This window comes from Lepidochelys kempii, chromosome 2 (assembly GCF_965140285.1).
Source record: "Lepidochelys kempii isolate rLepKem1 chromosome 2, rLepKem1.hap1, whole genome shotgun sequence".
Lineage (NCBI taxonomy): Eukaryota > Metazoa > Chordata > Testudines > Cheloniidae > Lepidochelys > Lepidochelys kempii.
This window is the reverse complement of record NC_136381.1, coordinates 132366511-132393198: the sequence shown is the minus strand read 5'-3', so window position 1 is coordinate 132393198 and position 26688 is coordinate 132366511. Positions and strand designations below refer to the sequence as shown.

Here is a 26688-nt window from a genome sequence, read left to right as displayed (position 1 = left end):
TATGCTGCTTTATACTGTGGCAGCAAAATGGGTTGTGAAAATCCTGTATCCAGCCACCATAGGAACGGAGTAGAGGCCATCTCTCCAAATCCCAGACGAGGGAATGTGTGTGGGGCACCACAACAGTGGATTCTGGGTGGCATTGCTGCCGATAGGCAACATGGTTTAGACTCCTCAAATTGCACCCGGGGCTGTTTCAGCCCCCATAGCTGGGGAGGTTTGTACTACATCTCTTAAGGACACAGCACAAAATACCGTTTTTCGATCTGAGTCTACAGGCTTCTTGTCTTGAGACATGTCAGGGAAAATAAGAACCCATTGTTCCTGATAAAAATGTTTTGTTTTATAATCACCAAGAGCCAGATTCAGATACTCTTACCTCACATAGTAAATTTACTCCTCCAGCAGTTGTGCATAGGGAGATCAACACACACACACACACACTTTCACATGTAACAAGTCTCCTGTGAATATATATGCATATAAAGTATGTCTGCATTTATTTCATGTCATACAATCTCAAAAGCGTTATTTTTTTGTCATAAATAGTAGTTGTGATCTCTTTGCTCCATAGCAAAATTTTGCTGGCTTACAAGGATTTGTTTTTGAAGGGAGGGAAAAGGAAAAACAACAATTATTAAATTAACCCGAAGTGTATACTGTATTAAATTAAACAGCCTTGTTATTAAAGATAAAAAATCACGTTAAACAAAATAAAATGTCTGTCATCGAACAATGGATAGGTTAATGAAGTTCAGGAAATTCAAGCAGTATTAAACACCTCACTTGGTAGACATTTCTTACTCTTTCTAATAAGCTATTTGGATTTCTTATTCTTGTTTTATGCTTTTATGTATCTTAGGGGGCGGGGGGGGGGAGCATAAATGATGCACAGAGCTTAAACCTGATCATTTCAGCTCATTCTACTCCTTGAGTCATATAGAACACATTTTCAGTGTAATGACAATATTGCAGTTTTAGAAATACAAACATAATATTTGTTTCTTATGGTATGTGTGTTGAAGCTCACATTCACTAATCCTGCTAAGCCTGTCCTACAGGCAAGACAAAGCATATACAATAATAATTTAATAGGCACAGTTGAGTGGTTTGCTGAGCCTAAACCTGAAAGTACAAAAAAGTGATATTCCACTTTGGCTGAATGGTTCATATCACAACTCCTTGAAGAATAAATTCTATACACAGACATGTCATTTGAATGAAGAGTACAAAATTGCAATTCTCATAGCTCAAAGGGTGTTCAAGTCAATGGTAGAATTTAATAGGAGAAAAACAATTCTTTCATATGTTGGGTTACAATCTACCAGATTGCAATCTATCAGGTGCATCAAACCATAAGAAATATAAAGTGCCCACCTGTTTTAGGGTCAACAGAGAAGTATGGCTGTCCCTGAAGAATACTGTATACCACCCGGGCACTGTTCCCATAGGTAGGGTCATCTGCATCTGTAGCTGTCACCTGTAGAACAGAGGTACCTGTACATCCAGGAAAACAAGGTTTAGTTGATAAAAGTTCTAGATTTCCTGTCAAACAATTATTTTTAAATGCACTTCCAAAATTCCCCCCCCCCGAAATCCCTTCTTTCTAGCTAGTGAAGGGATCAAATTGCAGAGTTGCTTCTCCTTTTCCCATCCTTCCATATTTTTAAGGTGTTATCACCTTAGTATCTAACTGCAAAAAAAAATTATGAGTGTTAAGGTCTGGGGTTTTGTTTCAGCTCATTATGTAAGGATAGCAGCAATTTCAAAATTCATATTCAGATCAAGATTTTGAACCACCAAAGTTATACATGTTGGGATAAGTCCACCATTTACTGCAGATACTAATCTTGAAAGATATATTCATTTTAAATCACATCAGTGGAGCTCCAGAAATCAATGAAAGGTGTACAACAATTGAAGTATAGAAATCAGGAGATTCCAAAGAACAAAAACTTAAACCTAAAACTGCTTTTTACAAGACTACAAATGGAATTTCAGAGACACAATTCCAGAATTAACAGAAACATCTGCGAGCAGCCTTCTTGCTGTACTTAACAGATATTTTTAACAAATTATCAGTTGCAACTACATCATAAAGTGGAATAGGGTTATAAAATGCACTCTAGAGAGATTAAACTGTGTGAATTGCTGTGTAGATAAAGTGAAGCAGAGAAGTTTGTGATGGCTCCAGTTGCAATAAAGAAACTTTGAAATTTACTGTAATTTCCCCAGTAAATACTTGATTATGAATCTTTTTTGTTATCTCATTTGGACACTATTTTCAAGAAATCAGTTAGTGGAAGGAGGATAAAGTTTTGGAGCTTCATTCTTGTCCCACTACTCCATGTAGCCTCACACTTCCTATTTCCACACATAGAGTTGGCCAATATCAATGAGGAGACATATAAGAAATGTAATATTGGAATAGACCATTAGCCCATTTCTAGTGTTATCGTAAAGCTGGCAGTGATATTTGAAGCCTATGGCTCTGATCTGGCAGATACGTATGCACCATGAATTGAACTGTTTGAGGCCAATGGGACTCAGAGTCATAGTCAAGCAAGCATGTGAGGCTTTGCAGGATCAGGACCTGTAAATGCTGAGGAAGCATCCATGCTATAGTGCAATGTTATATCCTGGACATAAAAGTTCCTTTCTACTTCCAAGCTGGTGATTAGCATATGCCTTATAATGTTGAGAATTGTTATCTGATGTAGTTGTTAATTCCACTCACATAAATAACTTGAATACATGGGAAAGAGTGAAATTTGAGAATATCTTGTTTAATTTGAAAAGTTAAATATAGCTCAATCAGCTGATAATGACCTGACCATTTATTTTTATCCAAGTTTTAATAACCTATATAGAAATGTAACAGATACACTGGCATGCAATTATTTTAGGTTCAAGATGACTGAATTATTGTTGAAGTACAATAAGCTGAAAAGAGAAATAAAATGTTGTTTCCTTAAACTGTCATTGAAATCCATATGGCCATTTTTACTGTGATGCCCATGCTTAATGTTCATGTACAGGTTTCAGCAAATCATGACAGATAACTTCAACTAACAGCAAATGCCCCCTCCTCTGTTTCACAACTTGCCTAACTACCTGAAGAATGAACTTCCACCCTCTTCAGCAATAATATAAACATCAACGTGGAAAAGCCATATCTTCTCTGTACTTTAGTTTAGTCTAAAATCTCTGCTGACTACAGACTTTCCGTATTAATTTACTTATACTTTTTATTAATGAATTTATTATTTTACCTTGAAGTATTATTTTATTTTATTTTATTTGGGCCACCGTCAATGCCAGGACACAGGAACAAAGTGATTTTACTCATTACAATGTACATACTAACCAAAACCACCTGCCCATGTAGGCAGCTTCTATAGATATTTAAAATACGGTAAAAACTGCAATCTCTTCCTATCCTCAAAAACAGTAATTACCAGCAGATGCCTTCCCTGTCAAAACATATTAGCCCCATATAAGCACCTTCCCCAAAGCTTGGAAAACATATGAGGTTTGAAGAAGTCTCTACATGTCAATGAATATGGGCTTTTTCAGAAGGCATAGGAGGAGTAAGGTCCAAAGCTGATGTTATTTCATTGTAAACACCTTTCTAACAGTCCCTCTCTCTTTTAAATAGATACATTGGCAAAAGATTCATAGATTGAAGTGCTATCATGATTCTATACCAAGAAGACACCATAGTTTAAAATAATCTGGGCATTTTTATTATTTATTCATAAAGAGCAATAAATATGCATTCATGCTTAATTATTTATTTATGGTTTCATTTTTATTTGATGTTAAAAAGGAACAAAAATGAAAAATAAAGACTTTCTAGAATGCATACTCAGGACATTTTATCAAATCGCACCATTGGAATCCAAGTGTTATGGCTTTGCTGCAGAAATTACTGTTTCCTTGTGCAGAATGAAATTCAAGTTGTATCTTGTTCGCTGTTGCTGTTTTACAATCCTTGCGAATTCATTTGAGAATTCAGCCCAGAGCAGTTCATGCAGGCAGGCAAGTACTCTCAGCCTTCAGAAATCTTCACCTTATTTTCACTTCTTAAAGTTTTCGTTCAACATTGATCCATCTGAGATTTTAACAATGCAGCAAATCACAGCAAGTTATGCATACAGATTTGCATTCTCAGCGGACATTTACTTTTTATTAAACTTCCTCATTAAATGTTAAAGTTTTGTCTGCAGAGACACAGACTGTTATCCTCTTCAGCTTTTCTTCTCTAGATAACTTTACAACATTCTGATTGCAAAAAAAGAAAGAAAGAAAGAAAGAAAAAAAAAGACAGACTAATATATGGCTACAGTTCTGATTTCCCAAATCAATTCAGCCTAGTTTTGATAACACAGGAAAAAGTAAAACTTTTTTGGGGGGCGGGGGGGAAGGTGATTCTGAAAGTACATAACCATATTTTACAGTTACAAACAAAGTATCAACTAAGTAGAAGTAATACCCAATATGTAGTTCTAAAAGTGCCAAGGGGAATAGTTTGGAATGGTAATGTACGCTGAATAACCAACTAATCCAAATTTTGGGAAAAAAACACCATTTTTAAAAAAAAATATTTACAATGTCAAAAATGCTTTCACAGCAAAATTTTCAGGTTTCCTTGATATAGACTTATGCTGTAGTTTAGTGAATAAAGGCCTTCAGGGAAATTAGATGTTTATTTTTTTACTTGGTTCCTTTTTGAGAACATAAAAAATGGCCAGAGGGGGTCAGACCAATAGTCCAGCTAGCCCAATGTTTTGTCTTCCAACAGTGGCCAATGCCAAGTGCTTCAGAGGGAATGAGCAGAACAGGTAATCATCAAGTGATCCATCCTCTGTTGCCCATTCCCAGATTCTGGCAAACAGAGGCTAGGGTCACTTCAGAACGTGGTACTGCATTCCTGGCTAATAGCCATAGATAGACCTATCCTCCATTAAGTTACCTAGTTTTTTTTTTAACCCTGTTATAATCTTGGCCTTCAAAACTTCCTCCGGTAAAGAGTTCCACAGGTTGACTGTGCACTGTGTGAAGAATTTTTCCTTTTGTTTGTTTTATACCTGCTGCCTAATAATTTCATTGGGTGACCCCTAGTTTTTGTGTTCTGAGAAGAAGTAAATAACACTTCCTTATTTACTTTCTCCGCACCAGGCATGATTTTATAGATCTCTATCATATCCCCTCTTAGTCATCTCTTTTCCAAGCTGAACAGTCCGAGTCTTATTAATCACTCCTCATATGGAAACCGTTCCATACCCTAATCATTTTTGTTGCCCTTTTGGTTTAGGTGGAGCCCATCCTTCCTGTATAGGTTCCCCCTTTCCCAAAAGGTTCCCCAGTTCCTAATAAACTTAACACTTCTTCCCTACACCATCATCTCATCCACACATTGAGACCCTGCAGTTCTCCCTGTCTGATGATGCATGTGGATCTGGAAGCATTTCAGAGGTTACCATAGAGGTCCTGGACTTCAATCTCTTACCTAGCAGCCTAAATTTGGCTTCCAGGACCTCTCTCCTATCCTATCCTGTCACTGGTACCTACATGTACCACAACAACTGGCTCTTCCCCAGCTCTACACAAAAGTCTATTTAGATGTCTCAAGAGATCAATAACATTCACACAGGGCAGGCAAGTCACCATGTGGTTCTCCTGATCATCGCAAACCCATGCAAATAACTATGTTTCTAATGATCATATCCCCCAAGACTATTACCTGTCTCTTCCTAATAACTGGAGTTCCCTCCCAGAGAGAGGTATCCTTAGTGTGACAGGATACCATGACATAATCTGGAAAGAGGATCCCAACTATGGGATCATTTCACTCTGCTTCAGTTTGATGTTCTCTTTCCCTGAGACTTTCATCCTCCTCAACAGTACAGAGATTGTCAGACTGGGAGAGGGACCATTCTACTGCGTCCCAGAAAGTCTCATCTATGTACCTCTCTGTTTCCCTTAGGTCTTCCAGTTCAGCCACTCTGGTCTCCAAAGCCTGTATGCATTCTCTGGGGGCCGGGAGCTCTTTGCACTGAATGCACACATACGCCACCCGTCCATAAGTCAGGTAATCATACATGCTACACGAGGTTCATTAACATTACTGGTAGCAGTAATGGAGTCCTGGTTTACATATAGCCACATAGTTCATTGGAAGAAATTGTTCATTTGTCTGACATTTACAGTAATTTACAGGTAACGATAACTCTGAAGGAAACCACTGGAAGAAGTGGTCCTGTCTCCATCAGAATGGTCCCCTGAGCAATCGTCACATTCTCTTTCTCTCATGCCGAGCAAGATAACCAGGAATCAGATAACATGCTGATAGGGCTCAATCCTGTAAGCTGCTGAACACTCTGGCCTGCACCAGTGAAGCACTTAAGCATGTGATTATAGTTACACACAGAGACTCACAGAAATGGAAGGAGGGAAGGGAATTCAATAGGCCAGGTAGTCCATCTTTCCTGCACTGAAGTAATACCAAGTATACTCAGATGGTACCTAACAGATGTTTGTCTAATATGTTCTGAAAAACCTCCAGTGGCAGCAATCCCACGACATCCCTAGGTAACCTATTCCATTACCTAACAATCCTTATACTTGAGAAGGTTTTCCTAATATCTAATGTAATTCTCCCTTGCTGCAGATTACGTCTTGTCCTAGTTGCAGTGGCCACAGAGAGCAATTGATCATCATACACTTTATATAATGCTTACCTTATTTGAAAACTGTTATGTCCCCCTCAGTCTTGTCTCAAGACCAAACATACCGAATAGGTCTGGTTTCCTAAATCTTTTGTCATTTTTTTATTGCTCTCCTCTGAACTCTCTCCATTTTGTCCACATGTTTCCTAAAGTGTGGCACCCAACACTGGGCACAATACTCCAGTTGAGGCCTTACAGCAGTGCCAGGTAGAGCAGCACAATTACCTCCCATGTCTTAAATACAACACTTCTGTGAATAAACCCCAGAACATTAGCCTTTTTCACAACATCATCACATTGTCAGCTCATATTCAATTTATGATCCACTCTAACTCCAGATCCTTTTCTGCCATACTACTGCCTAGCCAGCTATTCGCTATTTTGTATACATTTGATTTTTCCTTACTAAAGTGTAGTACTTTTCAATATTTAATTTAATCTTATTGATTTCAGACCAATTGTCCAATTTATTAAGGTTGCTTGAATACTATTCTTGTCCTCTGAAGTGCTTGCAACTCTTTCCAGCTTGGTGCCATCCACAAATTTCATAAGCATACTGTGCACTCCATTCCCAATCATGAATGAAAATATTGAATAGTACCAGGACCCAAGATAGACCCCTGCAGGACTCCAGTGGATACTTCCCTCCCCACCTCAGTTTGACAGCAAACCAATAATAACTATTCTTGGAGTATTCTTCTTTCAACTAGTTCTTCACCAAACTTATGATAATTTCATCTAGACCACATTTCCCTACTATGCTTATGAGAATGTCATGTAGGACTGTGTCAGAAGCTTTTCTAGTATCAAGACATATTCTGTCTACCACTTCCCCTCTATCTACCAGGCCTTAACCAGTCAAAGAAGGAAATTAGGTTGGTTCAGCATGATTTGTTCTTGACAAATCTAAACTGGCTATTACTTATCACCCTATTTTCCTCTAGATGCTCACAAATTTATTCTTGGTAATGACAATGAGAAAGACTGGGGGATGGGGGGCAGAAGAGAGAGAGAAGAGATTCATAAAGCATTACCACCAAATCCACCCTAATGTAGAATTCAAGAACCAAAGAAAGTACATTGAATGGCAAAACAACAAATTCAGATATCACAACAAGCACAAGAATAGCTACTGGTGAAACACCTTTAACAAATACTAAAATAAAGGTAAGAAGTTCAGCTGTTTATAGCATCCCAGCTGAAGGTTAAAATGGCAAACTTGTCATGAAAGTGGATCCAATCCAGATGGGATGAATCTATCCATCAATTGAAGGTGGTGATGGGGAGATAAAGAGACCAAAAAATATCTATAAAAAAGCAATAACAGACTTTTATCAGGTATCACTGGAAAGACTGACAAGAAAACAAATTGTGCACAATATACAATGACTTTTCAAAAAGTGTGACGAGGTGGGAAAAAAATCAATAAATGTTAAAGAAAAGAATGATCAAAAACCTGCAATGAAAGCATCAAGACTGATTACAGTAAATGGTGAGATGTAACACTAACTCTGAATCACAGGGAAGTTTCTTAGAATATATTCTTTAACAATCATCTCAGACACAGCCCATCAACAGGGAAAAAAAATATGTTTTTCTCCACACAAGCTAGATGTTGATGCTTCACCATAGCATTAGCAGTGTTCTGGGTTAAAATAAAACACACTGATTTATTACCCAAAATGTTGTCCTAAAATAGCCTGGAAGAGTCTGAGTAATCCCTAAAAGCTGATGATCAGGATACATAATTTGTAATGTGGCTGTGAATTAAAGCCAGGAATTCAGACTGATATGAAATGAGGTTTGTTATCTATAGAAGAATCAAACAAGCTCTACCCTAGAGTGACTAGTGAGAGGACAATAAGAAGTGAACTACTACAGATAAGAAGAAGAAATCATTACTTTATGTGCTCTTGACTTTGAGGACAACATTGATCTGTTCTCTACCAACCTTTTCACTATGTAGATAATAAAGTGACTGCTGAAGAGACAGAGAATCATGAGCTTAATTGCAAGTAATACCCTATTCGAGAGTATAGAATTTGAAAAAAGGGAGGAGTAAAACTGGTGAGTTTTCTTCATAGAAAGTTGTCTTATTGGAGACAGAACTGGCAGAAGTAACTGGCGTGTAGTCTGATTACAGATGACTGGAAGGTATTGCAAGGAATGAATATAAGCTAGCAACTATAAGACAAAAAAATAAAAATTAACCCAAAAACATACAAAAATTGCCGTGCTGTTTCTATAGTTGTGATGTGACACTGCAGCAACAAACCAAAGACAACTGGAGAGACTTCACGCAGATCTGCTGTATTTTTCATGACAGCAGCATTCCCTGACATCAATAGTGTACATGAAGAAATAACACTCTCACTGTTGTAATACCATCTGCAGAAAAGGCCTCTAAGGCCATGTCTACACTAAAAAGTTAAGTCAACTTCATCTAAGTCCACATCGAGCTTCTGATTTAAGCAAGTTGATCTTGCATTTCCATACTACGCTCATTGTGTCGGCGGAGTGCATCTTCACTAGCAGCATTTGCATCGATACACAGAGCACTGCACTGTGGGTAGCTATCCCACAGCGCATGTAGCCGAGTGGAATTTTGGATTGGACTTGCAATGCCTTATGGGACTAAAACATTGGCGCAGGTGGTATTGGAACATGGCATTAGCCTCCCATGATGCACTTAACTCTCCCTTCCCTGAAATCAACGGCAAACAAACCAAGCCTTTTTCGAGCCTTTTTTTGTAAGCCTGGGTTACCCACATGGTTGCCATAGCACGATAAGCATAGACCCCACTCAGCTGTACACTGTAGTTGTCAGCATTACAAGCACCTCACACCTTATCCTGCAGTATTTACACAGCCGATACAGGAGCTGCTGCACAGAACAATGTGCTGCCACGCAAGCAGCCCTGCTGGAAGACATAGTGCGGAGCAATTCTCAGTTGCTGGCGACAGTCACGCAACACCTTGACACAGTTGAGCACCATTTCTGGGCCCAGAAAACGAGCACTGACTGGCGGGACCACATTGTTATGCAGTTATGGGATGATGAGCAGTGGCTGCAGAACTATTGAATGTGTAAGACCACTTTCCAGGAACTGTGCGAAGAGCTTTCCCCAACCCTGAAGTGCAGCAATACTAAAATGAGAGTTGCTCTGACAGTGGAGAAATGAGTGCCGATAGCTCTGTGGAAGCTTGCAACACCAGACAGCTATCGGTCAGAAGGGCATCAATTTGGAGTGGGTAAATCTAGCGATCCAAGCTTGCAGGGCCATCAACAGACTTCTGCTAAGAAGGGTAGTGACTCTGGGCAACATGCAGGACATAGGGGATGGTTTTGCCGTGATGGGGTTCCCTAATTGCGGAGGGATGATAGATGGAACACATGTCCCTATCTTGGCACCATACCACCAAAGAGTACGTAAACTGAAAGGGATACTTTTCAGTGGTGTTGCAAGTGCTGGTGGACCACAGAGGCCATTTCACCAACATGAACGTTGGATGGTCAGACAAGATGCATGACGTGCTCATCTTTAGAAACACAGGTCTGTTCAGAAAGCTGCAAGCAGGGACTTCCTTTCTAGACTGCAAAATAATAATTTTTGATGTTGAAATGCCAGCCATGATCCAGCCTACCCCTTACTCCCATGGCTCATGGAGCCATATACAGGCAGCCTAGACAACAGTAAGGACCGGTTCAACCATAGGCTGAGCAAAGACAGAATGGTGATGGGATGTGCCTTTGGACGTTTAAAAGGTTGCTGGCATTGTTTGCATACTAGGTTAAACCTCAGTGAAAGCAATATCTCCATTGCTATTGCTGTCTGCTGTGTGCTCCACAGTATCTGTGAAAGAAAGGGAGGAAAGTTTCTGCAGGGGTGGAAGGTTAAGGCAGATCGCCTGGCAGCCAATTTTGAGCAGCCAAACACCAGGGCAATAAGAAGAGCACATTGAGGGTCTCTATATCTCAGTAAGGTGTAGAAAACAAATTTCAGCAATGAGCCAGAGTAATGTGACACGTATCTGTGTTGTTCCTTCCCAAAATGTCCCTGCGATCTGCATTTTCTCCCCTGTATACTCCACCCCCACCAACCACTTTGTGTTCAATGAATAAAGAGCCCTTTCTCCTCAATCAGTTAAGTTTTATTATGCACATAAACACAAAGAGACAGCAAAGAAAAGTAAGATAACCTGGGGCAAAAGGGCTGATAACACGATGGGAGGAGAAACAAGGAAAGCTTGCTTACAGAAGCACTGCAATAACAATCAAAGGTGTCGAAATGGGCACCTTCTGGTCCTGGTACCCTCCCCTGGTGTTGAGTGCAAGGGATAACAGACTTTCCCAGCCTCCGCCTCACAGGACATTTGTGGGAGGAGGATGTAGAACTGGGTGATGATGGCAGCACGTTCAGCATAGGCTGCAGAGGGACTCCAGCATCCAGGTGACCTTTTTTGAGCCTCAAGCAGACACTTCAACATGTCTGATTGCTCCTTCATAATCCGCAGCATCTCTTCCTGCATGATATGCTCTTGTTCCATGCATGCTCACCTGTACTCCCTGACTATACCCAGGTTCCCGGATAGTGTGATCTCTATGCTCTGAGCTCCATCTTGTCACTCTTGAACTCATTGAACATGTCCTGCAGAGTCTTCTTTTTCCACCTTCTAATCTGGGAAAGTCTGTGTCCCGGTGTGGAGGATGGACACATGGAGACAAGGCTTCAGCTGCAAGGAATGCAAAGTACAAGGGTAGCATTGACAGTTCATACATTGTTTCTGGTGCAAGGTTAATATTTTTAATTAAAAACCCCACCCCTCAATACACTTCACTGCAAGCCACAACATAATAATGAGTCAATAGCCACTGGCTATTGCAAGAGTCAGTTTGCTGCTCCAGCCATGGAGAATAAGGCCACAAGTTATGGGCGAGAGGTCTTGTGCTGCTGCCTTTGTGAAGACATCCTTGGGATCACAAGTTGGAACTTGAGAAAAGCCCCCTTTCCCCAGGAACCTGAATGGTGCTTGAGGACAGGCACTAGGGGAAAGCCCCTGAAATAGTTTGGTTTTTAACAAAAGCAGCACCGAGGGGAAGGAGACAAACAAGAAGCTGCCACCCTCTTTTTTTCAATGCTGCTTGCAATGCACACTGATCCCTTCCAACTGCAACCATTGCACATTTGGGAAAGTGTGGTTGTGTGACCCAGATTTCACCAGAGAGGGGGTGGGTTACTTGTTGAATTGTTTGCGGTATAAGGGCTAGCATTGAAAACTCCCCCCCGTTTCTCCCAAGTGACCCTATGTGATATCACTCTCCTGAGGGTATCATAGATGGCAAGGAAGCAGATGCTGCAATGCTGTGTGCTGCAATGATACCAGCAGAGTTAATAATGGAGTGGCACAGGAAAGTGTCCTACCATGGTGGACAAAACAAGGAAGCCCTTCCCAGAAACCTTCTGCAAAGGATTGCAGAATACCTTCATGAAAGCTTCCTAGAGATCTCCATGGAGGATTCCCAGGCCATCCCTATGCACATAAATAGTATTTTTCAGAAGGCACTCTCTGCGAAGCTGGAGTGGCCACCGATACCCACTACACCAACTTTTTTGTTCAGATTAAACATTAAAAATAATAGAATGTAACTCTTAGAGTTTGATTGGAAATGTGTACTCACTAGAGTTGCCTTCCCCAGCATCATATTCTGACGCCAACTGATCCTGTGAAGTGATGGGCTCCAGGGTTAAATACTGTTCTTGGCTGTTGGGGAGAATTGATCCTCCATTTGCCTGCCCTTCTCCCACAATCTTGGCATAGATGCCAACATTTCTTCTGCTGGATCGGAGTTCTGCCTGCACAGAGTTTTCTTCCCACACAGCAATAAGATCCATCACCTCCTGTGTACTCCATGCTGGAGTGCGTTTTCAGCCTTGAGTCTCCATTCTCTTCCTCCTCCTCCTCAACAACAATGTCCTCCTTGTTGTTGTTCAAGGGTGCCCGGGGTTCCTGGGAGATATTCACAGAGTGTTTTGGGGTAGTGGTGGGGGGGTCGCCGAGAATTGCATGCAGCTTCTCATAAAAGTGGCATGTCTGTGGGGCAGAACAAGAACAACTTTTCGCTTCCCCTGTCTTCTGGTACACTTGCCGAAGCCCCTTTATTTTCACATGGCACTGCTGCATGTCCCTGGTGTAGCCCTTCTCCCCCAATCTTGGCATAGATGCCAACATTTCTTCTGCTGGATCGGAGCTCTGCCTGCACAGACTTTTCTCCCCACACAGCAATAAGATTCACCACCTCCTGTGTACTCCATGCTGGAGTGCATTTTCAGCCTTGAGTCTCTATCATCAGCTATGCCAGCATGCTCTCCATGCTGCTCAAACAGGAAATGAAAATTCAAAAGTTCCAGGGGCTTTAACAGGGGAGCAGCTGTTTCCTGTTTAACTGGCTGATGTGCAGCGGAGTTGAAAGTGCTTTCCAGAGCAGTCACAGTGGAGCATTGTGGGACACCTCCTGGAGGCCAATTCATTCGAATTATACAACAGAGTAGTAGAGTAGCATGTGTGTTGGTCACACCATTGTAGATAGCACCAAACTGTTAAATCATGTTCCTGAAATATTCAACAGCCAAAGCCAGGATTGTAGCAGTTTGAAAACTTGAGACTGATTCTCCTCTCCCTTTACATTGATGTTAAAACAGCCATTACACCACTGATGTAAATGGACTTACACTGGTGTAAGAGAGAGGTGAAGAGAGGTGAACTCTACTCATGCTACAGATAGAGTAATTATACACTATCCCCATGTCGACCCATGGATATTGAATCAAGAGCTCCCCCTCTCGCGGAGGAGTACAGAAGTTGACTTCACAAGCCACTTAGATCAGCAGAAAGGACTCAGTAGTTTAGACCCATACATTATTAGATTGACTTTACATGGCTTATGTCAACCTAAGTTTGTAGTGTAGACCAGGCCTTTGAGACATTACTTCCAGGAATTATATTTCTTCCTGGAGGTGGGGGAGAATTAATATATGTTGGTTGTCGGGCATAGCAGATATGAATTCAAAGCATTAAAATAAAACATGTGGATCTCTACTTATTAGTATCTCTGTGTGGAGAAAAATCTTGCTAGCTCCAGGTCAGAAACAATAGATCAATTAAGTAGTCAGTATCCATGAAGGAGTCATGGATTCAGACAGGAACAAACAACCGTAAGCAAAGTAGTGTTGCACCTTTTGTTTTAAATGATATCAAGTCAGTTAGAAAGCCTCTTATCAGTCACCTGAAGAGCTATCAAAGACTGGCCAGTTAGAGTGGCTGATAAAAAGTGCAGAGCAGCTAGAAAGGATTTATGGTGATATCTGGAGCTGGGAGAAAAGGTAGATAATGTGCTTTAAGCTGAAAGCAAGGTAGTGGAAGGAGAAGGGGCTGAGGGAGAGATTCCAAGTATGGGGGAAAGACTCATGGAATCAAGGCTGGGAGTTGAGATAGAGACAGAGACCCCAGGAAGGGGTCCAAAAGTTAGCAGGAGACTAAAAGAAAGAATCAAGAACACTCGGGGGCAGAAAGACACCAAGGGGAAGACTGACCAAAGGCTTGGACATTCAGCTATTAGGAAGAGAGAAGGGTACTTCCAAGGGGTGGGGGTTAGGGAGAGACTTTTAGAAAGGGGAAAGAATTGGGGAGAGAAACAAATGGAGACTTACAGAATATATCAGATAATCTGTGGAAGAGAAACATGGTGAGGGAGGTTAGAGATGCTGAGCAAGATAGAAGTTGGGATTCTATTGCATAGTGAGGGTGAAAGAAAATCTGAGAAGAGAATGAGTGGGGAAGTGGGAGAAGAGAACCAAGGGGATATAACAAGGGGATTGTTCCGTGACCTAAGGAGGAATGAAACAGTAGGGAAGCGAGAAATGGGGATGGAGCTAAAAGCATTAGAAACAGGAGAAAAGAAGGGGATGGAGGGAGAGATTTAGATCCTTCTACATTATGATAGTTACTGTGCTGGGCTGGACAGTTAAAATAATCTGGTCTTGCAGGGTAGATGGGAAAGAACTGTATTTAACCAATGGGGCTAATTCACCTCTCTCTTACACCAGTGTAAGTCCATTTACATCAGTGGTGTAATGGCCGTTTTACATCAATGTAAAGGGAGAGGAGAATCAGTCTCAAGTTTTCAAACTGCTACAATCCTGGCTTTGGCTGTTGAATATTTCAGGAGCATGATTTAACAGTTTGGTGCTATCTACAATGGTGTGACCAACACACATGCTAATATGTTATATGCTGTATTTTACTACATGCACGTGTTGAAGGAAAATGTGAAGGGGCTAGCTATGTGCCTGGACCACTCCCACAGCAAGGTTAGAGTCACAAACAGGATGAACCCAAGAGACCTATATGTCAGCTAGCTCACAGTAATGACGGCTGGTGATGCCCACCCCCCACTCTACATCTTAAATGCCAGTGAGCCAGAGAATGAACAAACAAAGGACTCCCAGCCCAAAGCAAGCTCTCCATACCTAAGCTTTTAAATGTCCTCAAATTACCTCTCATTAAAAATAAAACCTTTTTCTCTCTGTTTTCCTGACTCGTACAAAGCACCCCTGATTATTTTTTTGCTGCATCTGGCCCATTATGATGAGCCATCATCATAATTCAGTGTGACTGAATGATGATAAACCATCAAAATTCAATCATACTAGCCTTTCTCTCCAAACATATAATTCAAATAATCACTTTTTTATGAGAGGCCAGTAACTCAGTTCACTTTGATATTTTTTCCTGTTGGCATTTATAAAATCCACTTCGCAAAAGTTCAGCTAGACACCTGCTGACTTAAGAAAGAAAGAGTCAGTAGAAGTGAACAAATTATATATTTTATGTAAATCGACTCCAGAGGGTTATTTTTGTCTTGGACTTCCTGCTGTTCTCTTTTAGAACTAGTGTGGGTAACTGTCCCCAGTCACCCGTTAGTGATACAAGGCAGCAGGCTTCAGGAGGAAAACTGCTTACAATAACTGAGCTTTCTAAAACAAAAATATTTTTGGATCTGTCCATCCTGCATGAGAAAAGAAATATATCTAGCACTGTGCCAAAAAAAAAAATCTAAATCAATGATATTATTGAGGAACCAATAAGTAACAGGAACTGCTAGCATGTTGCTGCTGCTTTAAATACAGCACTGATCAAGCAGCAGCAAAATGCATGGACATATAATTAATACCTAAGGTAAAACTGTCATAGGGTAATACAAAGCTGAGCTACACTTTATCTTCCATTATAAAAAATAACTGAAGATGAACCTGTGAGGCTGTGGTCTAAAATAAACTGGAGATTTACTTTTCCTTTCATTTATTTTATTCTTTCCATAAATTGCATAGATTATTTACACAGTCAGATGCCTCTGAAAATAAAGTAAACAGTGTAGTTGTACAGAAATGTAAGAATGTAACTTTTTTTCCCAAAGTGCAGTTACCCAGGAGTGCAAAACTATTGAAGTATTTAAGAATAGCATTGCATTTCCTCTTCTGCTGACATGCATAATGTATTGTATGAGTGAACTATGGACAGGCAGATAAAGAAAACTAACATGTGATGTTCAATTTGAAATCTTGCTGCCTTGTTATTACTACAACCTTCCAGCTTTTGTTGACCTTTGTGTATAACTGATGAAAAAGAAAATGCTTTATTATAACTCTGTGAAACAGGAACTGGTAGCTTCACTAATTAAAATTTAGCTGCCTTACAAGAATAACATATCTTCCTTACCCATTTCAGACATCTCTGGCACAGTAACAATGTAAGGTCCATCTGTAAATTTTGGTGCATTGTCATTGATGTCCTGCACTTTGATAATGAACTCAGATTCAGGCTCGAGTGGCTTGTTCGTCCGTCTGTCAATAGCCTGAGCATGCAGCACATAGTGTGTCTTCTGTTCTCGATCTAGGCTTTTGGTTGAATGGATGTCTCCCGTAGTGTCATCAATAATAAATATAGTTCCAGCCCCTTCTCCCGTAAGGATATACTTGACTGATCCATCACCTTTGTCAGAATTGGAGTGTAGCTGAAAAATATACACAAACACACAATATCATGTAAAATCATATTTAATATAACATGTCATATAACACGATGTAATGCATCTGTATGCTGTTAATACTGGTCTAGAAAAAACTCCTCCCTGGCTGTTGTAATGTTCTGTGCACAAGTTTAGCCAACTCATACTTATTCTGCTGTGGGTTACCTCATCATAACTGATCTGCTTGAGTTCCATAGGGATCTCCCTCCAGTCAGTGAGCTTCTTCAACTCTGTCGTGGTACCAGCAAGTACATGAAAACAATATTCCTATCAGTTGCCTTTTTTTAAGGCTCACATCAAACTGAGTCAGCACTGCTGGAGCAATACCTTGAGCACTGTGTCTGAAACACCTATACTGATGAGCTAAGGCAATATGATTAAGTTTTACTTCACTGATTATGGTTCAGATCCAATCACCCATAAGTCATCTAGTATGGCCCCATGCACAATACCATTTGTAATAACTGGAAGCTGGTGATAGCACCTGAGTGACAGATGCCCCCCCTCCCCCGCCTTGTTTTACCTCTGCCTAAAACATAACTACTTTTTCACTTTCTTCTATTGGAAAGTCACCTAATCTGCTGACCCCTGTATTATCCATTATAAAGTAATGGAGTTTGAATGGTCTATATCTTAACTACTGCTAGCATATCTATTTAAAATATGTAATTATTTCATCCTTTGAATAGGACAAAAAACAACCAAAAAACTCCTTGTGAACTTAAATAAATACCAAATTGTATTAAAAATGAAGGCTAAAAAGCTATGTATCCAGGCTTTCCCCTACTAAATTCATAAAAAGGGAGCCTAGAAATCTGTTTGCCACAGAAAAACCATGGAAAAATGCAGAATTTCAGCTTTTACAGGAAAAATCTTTAGTTTTTACATTTAATGTAAAGATAAAAACTGGTAGCTTCACTCACTGCAAGTTATCTGCCTTATGAGAATAACATTTTCCTTACCCATTTCAGACATCTCTGAACTCATACAGCAGAATTCCATTTAGCCATCTTATATTGTCAGGCTCAGACAGTCAGCCCTAGGCCACTGGAGCTCAGTTAATATGGAGAGCCAGAGGCTCGGGTAAATGGGGTTCTACTGTATATCAATAAAACACTGTTCAACTAATATCTATACATATTATGGCTAGGGAAAGCAAAGTTCAACATTTCATTTTAATCACAAAAAACGTAGATTTTTATGTTTCTTTTAATTCGAGAATTTTGGGGGTTTTAACCATGGAAAACTAGTGGTTATCTACATTAAAAACAAATCTGTGTTCTCTGGCAGGAGGGCATCATTATTTGATGGGTTGAAAGGTTTTTATTAACATCACCTTGATAAGAGGAGAGTGAATTTTGTACAATGCTGACCAAAGTGAGAATACAGTTATCAACATCTGTCCCAATCCTCACATTCTCCTCAAGTGACATTAAATTGGAGAAATAGACTTTATGATTTTAAGTACTGACTCATTCTCATACTCACTGAATTTGCTTGAATAGCACAAATTGTATTCTTCTAGCATGTGTTAGCACTAAATATCTGGCATTATTAACTTTCCTTGAAGAATCTGAGTAAAATATATCGAGAATACCAACAAATGTTATTAATTCAATTAATGCAACACATGGTGTTGCTTTCCAGTTGCCTGTCCAATTTGTGCCTCTCCATTAGTGTACAATTTCCTTTCAAACCTCATTTTAGAAACCATTTTAGGACATAGAGTATAATGTAAAATGAGATAGTTAAGGGAGATTGTAACCTTCTTGTTTATGCTTTGTCAAGTCAGAAGCTGCAGACACTTTCTTATCACCCCTTCTACCTACTTCCTTCTTTGGAAACTCAGTTTTATGTTGGAAAGGCATTTGAGGTTGTGATTTATAAAGGTAAAAGACATATGTAGTCACTTGACGTTTTTCATTGTGGTTCTATCAGCTAGGCATGGTTGATGTTGCACATCATTTATACTGTGTTCTGTATTTAACATTGCTGGGGAAAGTCTAATAAAATTAAAGGCCAGATTCTCAGCTGATATAAATCAGCATAGCTCCATTGTAGCCCGTGTACCTACACAGATTGAAGCTAGTGGATGACCTGGCCTAACAATTAAGATCAAATTAAAAAGTTATAAAATTCCATAACTCTGAACTTATTTTTTAAGTCTGAAAAATAATAAAAAAAAAATGTGTGGGGAGGGAGACAAAGTTGTACTGAGAGAGTGTGTGCGCGCAACCATCTAGTCCTGAAAGGGGATCTTTCTATTTTTACATATCTCATTTTTTATTCCTTTGGGCCACATTCTGCATTCAGATACATGCACATATCTCACAGACTTAAACAGAATTGGTGCTTGTATTATCAAAGGGAGGATCTGTTTATATGTAAGTAATTTATAATGCTCAGAGTGCTCAGTCTTGTAATGCTTATAAACCCAAAACACTCACCAAGCTGGAATTTGCCCTGTGAGAAAACTGGAATATCAGGACCAGGATGTTGGTCCATCTGGTGAAATAGCAAGAATTCTCATGTGCATCATTGCTAATTCCACTTTTATGGATAGATTACTATGTGCCATAATTTTTAGGCCAGTAGAATTTATTTCAGAAAGCACAAGTGGTCTAATTTCTTATTAAACCTGCAGACAAGCTGCATGCGGCAGATCGTTCCAAATCCACCCCTGGTATAAAGCTCTGAAGTCAATGGAGCTGTCCCAGCAATGTGCAGAAGCCTACTCCATGCTATAAGGAGATAACAGGGAAAATTCCCTCCTCATTCTCTTTCTTTAATACTCTGTGTGTGTAGTTGTTGTCCAAGCCCAGAACACTGGTAAGAAATTAACAGACTGAGCAATACAGACTGAATGGGCTCAACCACTTCCTCACTTCAGCTTTGTAAGATTTTTCTGTAAAGACGCCACTACTCAAGGCAGTTCTACTAGTCCACCAGAGAAGGGAACTTTTAAAAATTGTCTGTAGCAGGCTGCTTCTAAGTATGAAATACCTTAGGATATAAAAACTTTCCAAAACCACTGGCATGCTCAGGGAACTGAACAGTATTGGACTTATTTTTATTGTGGGGTGGGGGTGGAGGGGAGGACAGAGGGGAAGGAAGCTTAGCACTAGCTGTCAGAATGAAAATTCAGGTATATTTTCAGTCAGGAGAATCTTGACTCTCACAGGTAAACTATAGGAAGTAAGAAACATGTACCAGCAATGAAATATTCCTCTGCTCACAGGTGTCAACAAATTATATGCTTGTCCTGCTACATCTTATGTGAAAATTACCCTGCAAGCTATTAAAGGAAAATTTGTGCTGGGATAATTAAGGGAAGACAATGAGTTGGATTACATTAGCAAAACCTGAAACCCTTCAGATTTTTAATTGTGTCTTTCACACTTCCATTGTAAAGCAACTGCTGAAAGAAACTGGCAGAAAATGATTTGGGTGCCTCTTTTTCTGCTTTTTGATATGTTTCCTTCAGTCATTCCCCCACTTATGAGGGAGTTGGTCTTTCCCCCCCCTGCATACTGCTAAATCATCCCCAGTAGAAAAAATGTATCCCTGTGGCTCACAAAGAAAAAATGACTAGAAGATGGTCCAATGGTTAGGACACTAGGCAGGGGCTCTGGAAATCTGGATTTAATTGTCTGTTCTGCCACTGAATTCCTGTGTGACCTTGGGCAAGTCACTTAGGGCTTGTCCTCATGACATGATAAAGTACATTAGAGGGGTGTGATTTACAGAATGTGCTGCACTCTAACTGCCCAACACAGACCTTGCTGGCACACATTAAAAGGCACCTAATTCATATTATTCTTATTCATGCCAGCAGTATTTACATGGAGTTTTACCGTAGACAAGCCCTTACTCTTATTTGCCACAGTTCCCTATTTGTAAAATAGGATGTTAGGGTTCTTGGGATACCTAGGACTGTGAATCACCTTGTTAATCCTGACTCTAGAGAGAGGGAATCTTTCTTGTGGTAGCTGCATGACAGATAGGTCCACCAGCCTTACAGCCACTCGAGCACTCTCCTCTAGGCTATGGCATCCCTGACGTCACCTCACAGGTTAACAATAGGGACACCACTATCCCCGAGTCCCTTTGAATTATTCTCCTGTGATATCCAGCCACTGCTACTGGCTACTCACAGAAATTCCAAATCCTCTGCCCCCAAAGGTACAGTGTACCCCAGTTTACCTGTTTCACCTTATACCACTACTCCCGTGAACCACACGGCACTTGTGAACACTTACAAGAAAACAGAAGTAGGTTTATTTAAGAAAAAATAACTAGAAATGAGAGAAAGTGATGGACGCAACTGGATAGAACTCGAAATAGCAAAATGCAAACTGGATCTACACTTATCAATAGTTACCTCTCCAATATAATAAAGTAGGTTCTCCCACCCCAAAGTTCAGTCTGTTGCAGAGCTGTCTGGCTTCACAGGAACCACGATTCAAATATTCATGATGCCTCCTCCCCACACTCCACCAGGTGTCTCCTCAGTGAATGGACCCAGAGTGCTTCTCCCACCCGTGTTATACTGAAAACAGATTTTTTTTCTATTCACAGATAGGAAGAAATCCTGTCTCATTGTAAACTTTCTTTTTTACCTTTAACTTTAAGTGGTTTCAGTTGCTTGTTGTTGCCTCTGGTGGTTTTCCATACAAAATCTTAGTATTCCACAAGGCTGAACAATTGAGCCTTGCACTGAATCACAGGCCAAACAGGACAGTGTGTCAATTCCCCTTTGACTAAATAGGCCATCACCAAGACACATCATGTCCTCGTGACTAATTACTACTCCAATATAAACACCTTATGACTTGAATATTACCCATATATGCATCTCCGAATAATCATGAATCTTGATAAGTTATGCGGTTTCTGTGGATACCTTTCATGTTACTCTTTATGGATAAATACCCTGTAAATCATGTGTTTGGTGTAGTGAGTTTGTCAGGTCTGAGGTTACTTAACTTTCCTAATAGATAACACAGAAAGATCAGATGCCAAGTTACCAATGCTTGTTTGGAACCCTATTTCCACTCCTTTCAATGACTACTATCCCTTTGAGGTCCCTCTATCAAAAGCAGTATCACTGAATCCAAATCCAGGAAGTCACAAACAAGACAACAAACCATAGACATGAGGAAAGAAGAATAAAGAGTGACCATCTTCTAGGTTAAAACAGCTTTAGGTTATTAAAGTACATGAGCTCTGAGAGCCTCTGTGGCACATCTGCCCAAGACATAATCATTTATCCCTAAAGTCCCAGGTTTTTTTGTTGTTGTCCCCACCAAGACATTTTCTTCTCCCTATAAACTCCACAGACATGGTTGCTCATAAAAGAGCATTTCTACATGCAGGACACAGAGCCAAGATTTTCAGAATTGATTACATGATTTTGGGTGTCTCAGTTACTGGGTGCACAAATTAAGACACCTTGGATGAGTCTGATTTTCCAGAAAGTGCTGAGCACCCTGTGTTTTGGAAATCAGGTCCCTTCAAAGAGTCTCAAACAGGGCATCCAAAATCAAAGCACTTAAAATCACTAATCACTTTTGGAAATCTTGGCCATTCTGAGTCCGCTTCTGTGTCTCAGAAAACAAGATGTTTAATTATTCATTTGTCTTGTACTGGACATGACAAAAAATAAAGGCAGTCCTTGCCCTATAGAGATTACAGTCTAATAAACAACATTCTAAATGTTAGAGAAATAGAAAAGTGGGATAACGCAGATTTTTTCCCCCTTTCCTCCAAATTGTAAATACACGGAGAGGTTTGAATGGGAGTAGGTTAGTAGATAAACAAACTAGGATTAGGTCATCCACAAATAGATAGGGCAGGCTACATACTGAAATACTAGAAAGTATTTCAATATGTACCTTTCTCTGTAGGTGAGCCATACAAAAATAAAAGATAACATCTTCAATGGTGCCTGCATGACTTAGGAGCCTCAGCTCCATTTTAAAAAATTATCTAGGCACTTAGCAATCAAATCCCCTTTGACTTGAAATGAGACTTGGGCTTCTACATTATGTCGGCATAGCAGGGGAGTTACATCAGTGGGAGGAGCATTTCAGTGTGTACACTATTTTGTCAACAAAACTATATAGTGTAGAAAAGGCCTAAGTCTCTTCTGAAAATGAGATTTAGGCCATGAATCACTTAGGCACTTTTGAAGATTTTATCCAATATTGTTTATTTGGTAAAATTCCTCAACAGGACAAATACAATAAATATTCTGAATTTGTTCACTTCAAGAGGAAGCCAGACAAGTATTGCAGTATGCTTATTTTCCTTCTTTTATCCCTCACTCACCCCATCCCTGTCTTTATTTCTTTAAATGTGTTCCTGTTCTGAGAAACAAGAAAGTGAAAATAATAGCTGAAGAGTAAATCTGAAATATCACCTTTATCAAGTCAGTAGGCTTCATTTCTTGACATATTTAATAACAGTTTGACTTCAAGATGATTTATGATAGCTCTTTCATCTTTAACTGGTCTATTTCTCTAGCGTATGACTGATTTAGCAGAAGAGTGAGCAAGGTGTCCTTGTTTTGTTAAGACAAACATTTTTTTTTCCATTAATGCTATTATATGTCTAATTTTCTTTTATAATCCTCAAGATATCATAAAAAGGATTAAGTTTCTGAAAGGCACAGTGTTAATAGATTTCAGAGTAGCAGCTGTGTTAGTCTGTATCCGCAAAAGGAAAAGGAGTACTTGTGGTACCTTAGAGACTAAAAAAATTATTTGAGCATAAGCTTTCATAAGCTACTGCTCACTTCATCGGATGCATTCAGTGGAAAATACAGTGGGAAGATTATATATACACAGAGAACATGTTAATACATGTAGTTTAAACTTCTCTTAGCTAATATCAGTTTTCCACAACTAATTTTAAAACCTCTAAATAAATGCCATACTATTTCAGAGACCTGCAATCTGAATTGCTAGCTCACTAACTACACCACACAGGGATTTCAGTACAATATTTAAAACCCTCAGATCCGGAACTAGGTTATCACTATCAAGATCTGTGTGGCACCACTGTGTAGCTACTGAAAGTGATAATTTAGGAACAAGCTTTATTTCTCAGCAAGCTGGCTATACCTGCTTATTTGAATGATTTTGTAATTGTCACAGTTTAGGGCAACTGAACCTGTATTTCCCATGGATGGTTCACCATGGGCACCTACTCTTGGCTTTCAGCTCCCTAGCTGTTGTCTCTCTTAGGTGGAGATACGCATCTCTCTCTCCCTTCTGACTCTGTGCTTTCCCAGGCTGGAGAGTTCCCATTCCTTCACTGTGTCTTCCCAGCACAGACAGCTTGCCCTAGAATACCTGCTTCCTTTCCCTTCAGAGAAAGATAACAGTGTAATTGCTACAGATATAAGTTCCGCACAACTCTTCCTAAGCAAACTTTTTTCACTTGTAAGGTACAAAGCACTACAGAGAAAACAGATTAAAAACAATAAAAAACTGACAAGGCGTGCTAATAAGCTTACCAGAAGTCAACCCAATTTTCTGCTATGGATTTGGCAAGTGCAATCTTTTAACCTAGGGGAATCCTTATGGTTACAAGTTCATCAGAGTTTCAGCTCACAACAAGCACTCAGTGTTATGAGGACCCAGTAGGCCTAGTCCTTCCAAACCTCCCCTAAGGATTGGGGTCCTCCATGGACCTGTCCATTTGCTGGAACAGTAAGAAGGCCCTGAGGTACGTTAAACCGCAGGCTTTTATTCAGAAATCCTTTTTTTGACTGTTGCTCCTTGGAGACTCCAGTTGGAACTAGCATATGCATTTCTCCCCAAGGAGGGTGGTTTCAAAGGGTTGATAATGGAGGAAGTACATTAGTATTTCCCCTCTCTACTACAGGAGGATATACAATGCCGCAACTCTACATACTAAATTGCATTTTTAATACAATGTACCCCAAGGTGTTAGATCTAATACAATAAAGTTTAACTTAACTCTATAAAGTTTACCTTAACTCCATATGGTTCATTCGGTATATTGCCAATTGATCACAGTAATAACTAATATGTTATGAAAGTTCTAGTGCTACCTTATGAGGAGAAGGTAAGAATTGCTAGCAAATTTTATTAAAGCAAAATGTAACCATTGGTAGTCCCACTTGTTTGTGATTTTTTTTTTAATATTATACACACACATATACACACCTACCTAGAAAAAATGCTAATTTGCATCATACTAATGAAGGGATCATAATAAATACAGTAGTTATTTTACTATGGGGGTTGATTATTTCAAGCAAAACATGATGTGGGATTTTTTTGAACTTTAATTTTTTGGGGGGAACATATTTGTAGTAATTTAAATATAGTCACCATAGTTAATTAACCACAAAGAAGGAATTGGTTTCAGTGCTATATTTGAATACGACAGGAAGGATGGTCCTGTGGCTAGGGTGCTAGCCTAGGACTTAGAGACCCATACAGTATTTGATTTCTCACTATACCAAAGACAGTGTGTGTGATCTTGGACAAGTCATTTAGTTTGTCTGTGCTTGTGATCCTCAACTGCACAGTGTGGATAACAGCACTTTCCTCATTCACTATACCCCCATGAAGTAGGGATGAGGGCCAGATAACTACCTTAAGTATGCCTGTGCAACTTCAATGTAGCCCCTTGTGTGTCTGCATTATAATACACTCTTTAATTACATGCTCACACAGTATTATTCTCAGAGGAGTCCCGCCTCATTCAATGCACAGAGTAGACAGTGCTCAATTAACATGCAGATATTCAATATTTTGTTTTATATTCATTTTTCAAGATGTCTGCTTGATTACAAGGAAGATAAGAAATATTAATTTCCTCAGAGGCTTTTCTATGGTGCTCATTACTACAGTATCTGAATACTTCAAAAACATTAATTAATTTTCACCAAACACTTGTAAGGTGGGGTAGTTGTATTATCCCCATTTTACAGATAGGGAATAGAAGCATGGAGATTAAGGTAAAAAATGTCCACCAATTTGGAGTGTCCAATTTGATATACCTAGGGCCTGATTTTTCAGAGTACTTGGTATTATATAGGACTTGTATATATTCAAGCACAGTCCCATTAATTTCAGTTGAAACTGTGAGCAACTCAGCATTCTGCAAATCAGACCCCAGGGTCTCAAGTCAGGTATCCGTAAAATGAGGAAAATACAATTAGTGAAAGGTTTGGTTTAAGTGACTTGATTCACATTTCATAGGAACTCTGTGGCAGAGACAGGGATAGAATCCAATTCTCCAGGGCAGCATTAAAGTGCCTTAACCATGAGACCATCCTCACTCTTCCTGAAATCCCCTGCCTCATTCACCATACAACTTCCAACTTCTGCAACATATAAGGAAGGGTTCCTACAGACAACAGCCTCCTTTACCACACAACCCTGATTCATTCCAAGAGCAGGTCCATCCTGTGCATGAAATGAGGCAGGGATCCTGTGGCAAAAAACACAGCGTATAATTATGTAATTAAAGGCTATCATAACACATATGCCAAGGGGGCCAAATTAAGAAAGACAACCTTAATTGTGGCATTTGCTAACTTTTGAGTGATGCATAAAATGGGGATGTGCTCCCCCCAGATTGGTTCACTGGCTCTGTCCTTCTCTTGCTACATCTGCCCCCTGCACACTCAGCCCCTGTCCTTGGCAGCTGGGTGAGGAATGGAAGGGGCAGGACCAGCCACTTCTCATGCCAGCCACTCTGGGTCACGGCTCTGTGCAACAAAGCAGATGTCCGAGAGAGACTGAGAGAACCTTGTTGGGGAGATGGTGGCAGGCTGCCCCCTTCCTGCACCCAGCTGCCAAGGACATGGACAGAGCAAGCCAGAGCCTC

General features: G+C 39.9%; 1 protein-coding gene across 3 annotated transcripts in view; it reads right to left on the bottom strand.

Annotated features, from left to right (window-relative positions):
- Positions 1–26688, bottom strand: part of CDH18 (cadherin 18) — a 454121-nt gene that overhangs the window by 176870 nt on the left and 250563 nt on the right. For 2 of the 3 annotated variants that reach the window (XM_073332279.2, XM_073332277.2), the window contains exons 4-5: positions 16509–16803; positions 1378–1497 (exon numbers count right to left, since the gene is read on the bottom strand). In XM_073332279.2, coding sequence (XP_073188380.1) covers positions 1378–1497; positions 16509–16803 — 415 coding nt within the window. Of the gene's footprint in view, positions 1–1377; positions 1498–11289; positions 11387–16508; positions 16804–26688 lie in introns of those variants that run through there. The other variant, XM_073332280.2, reaches the window with a different exon arrangement.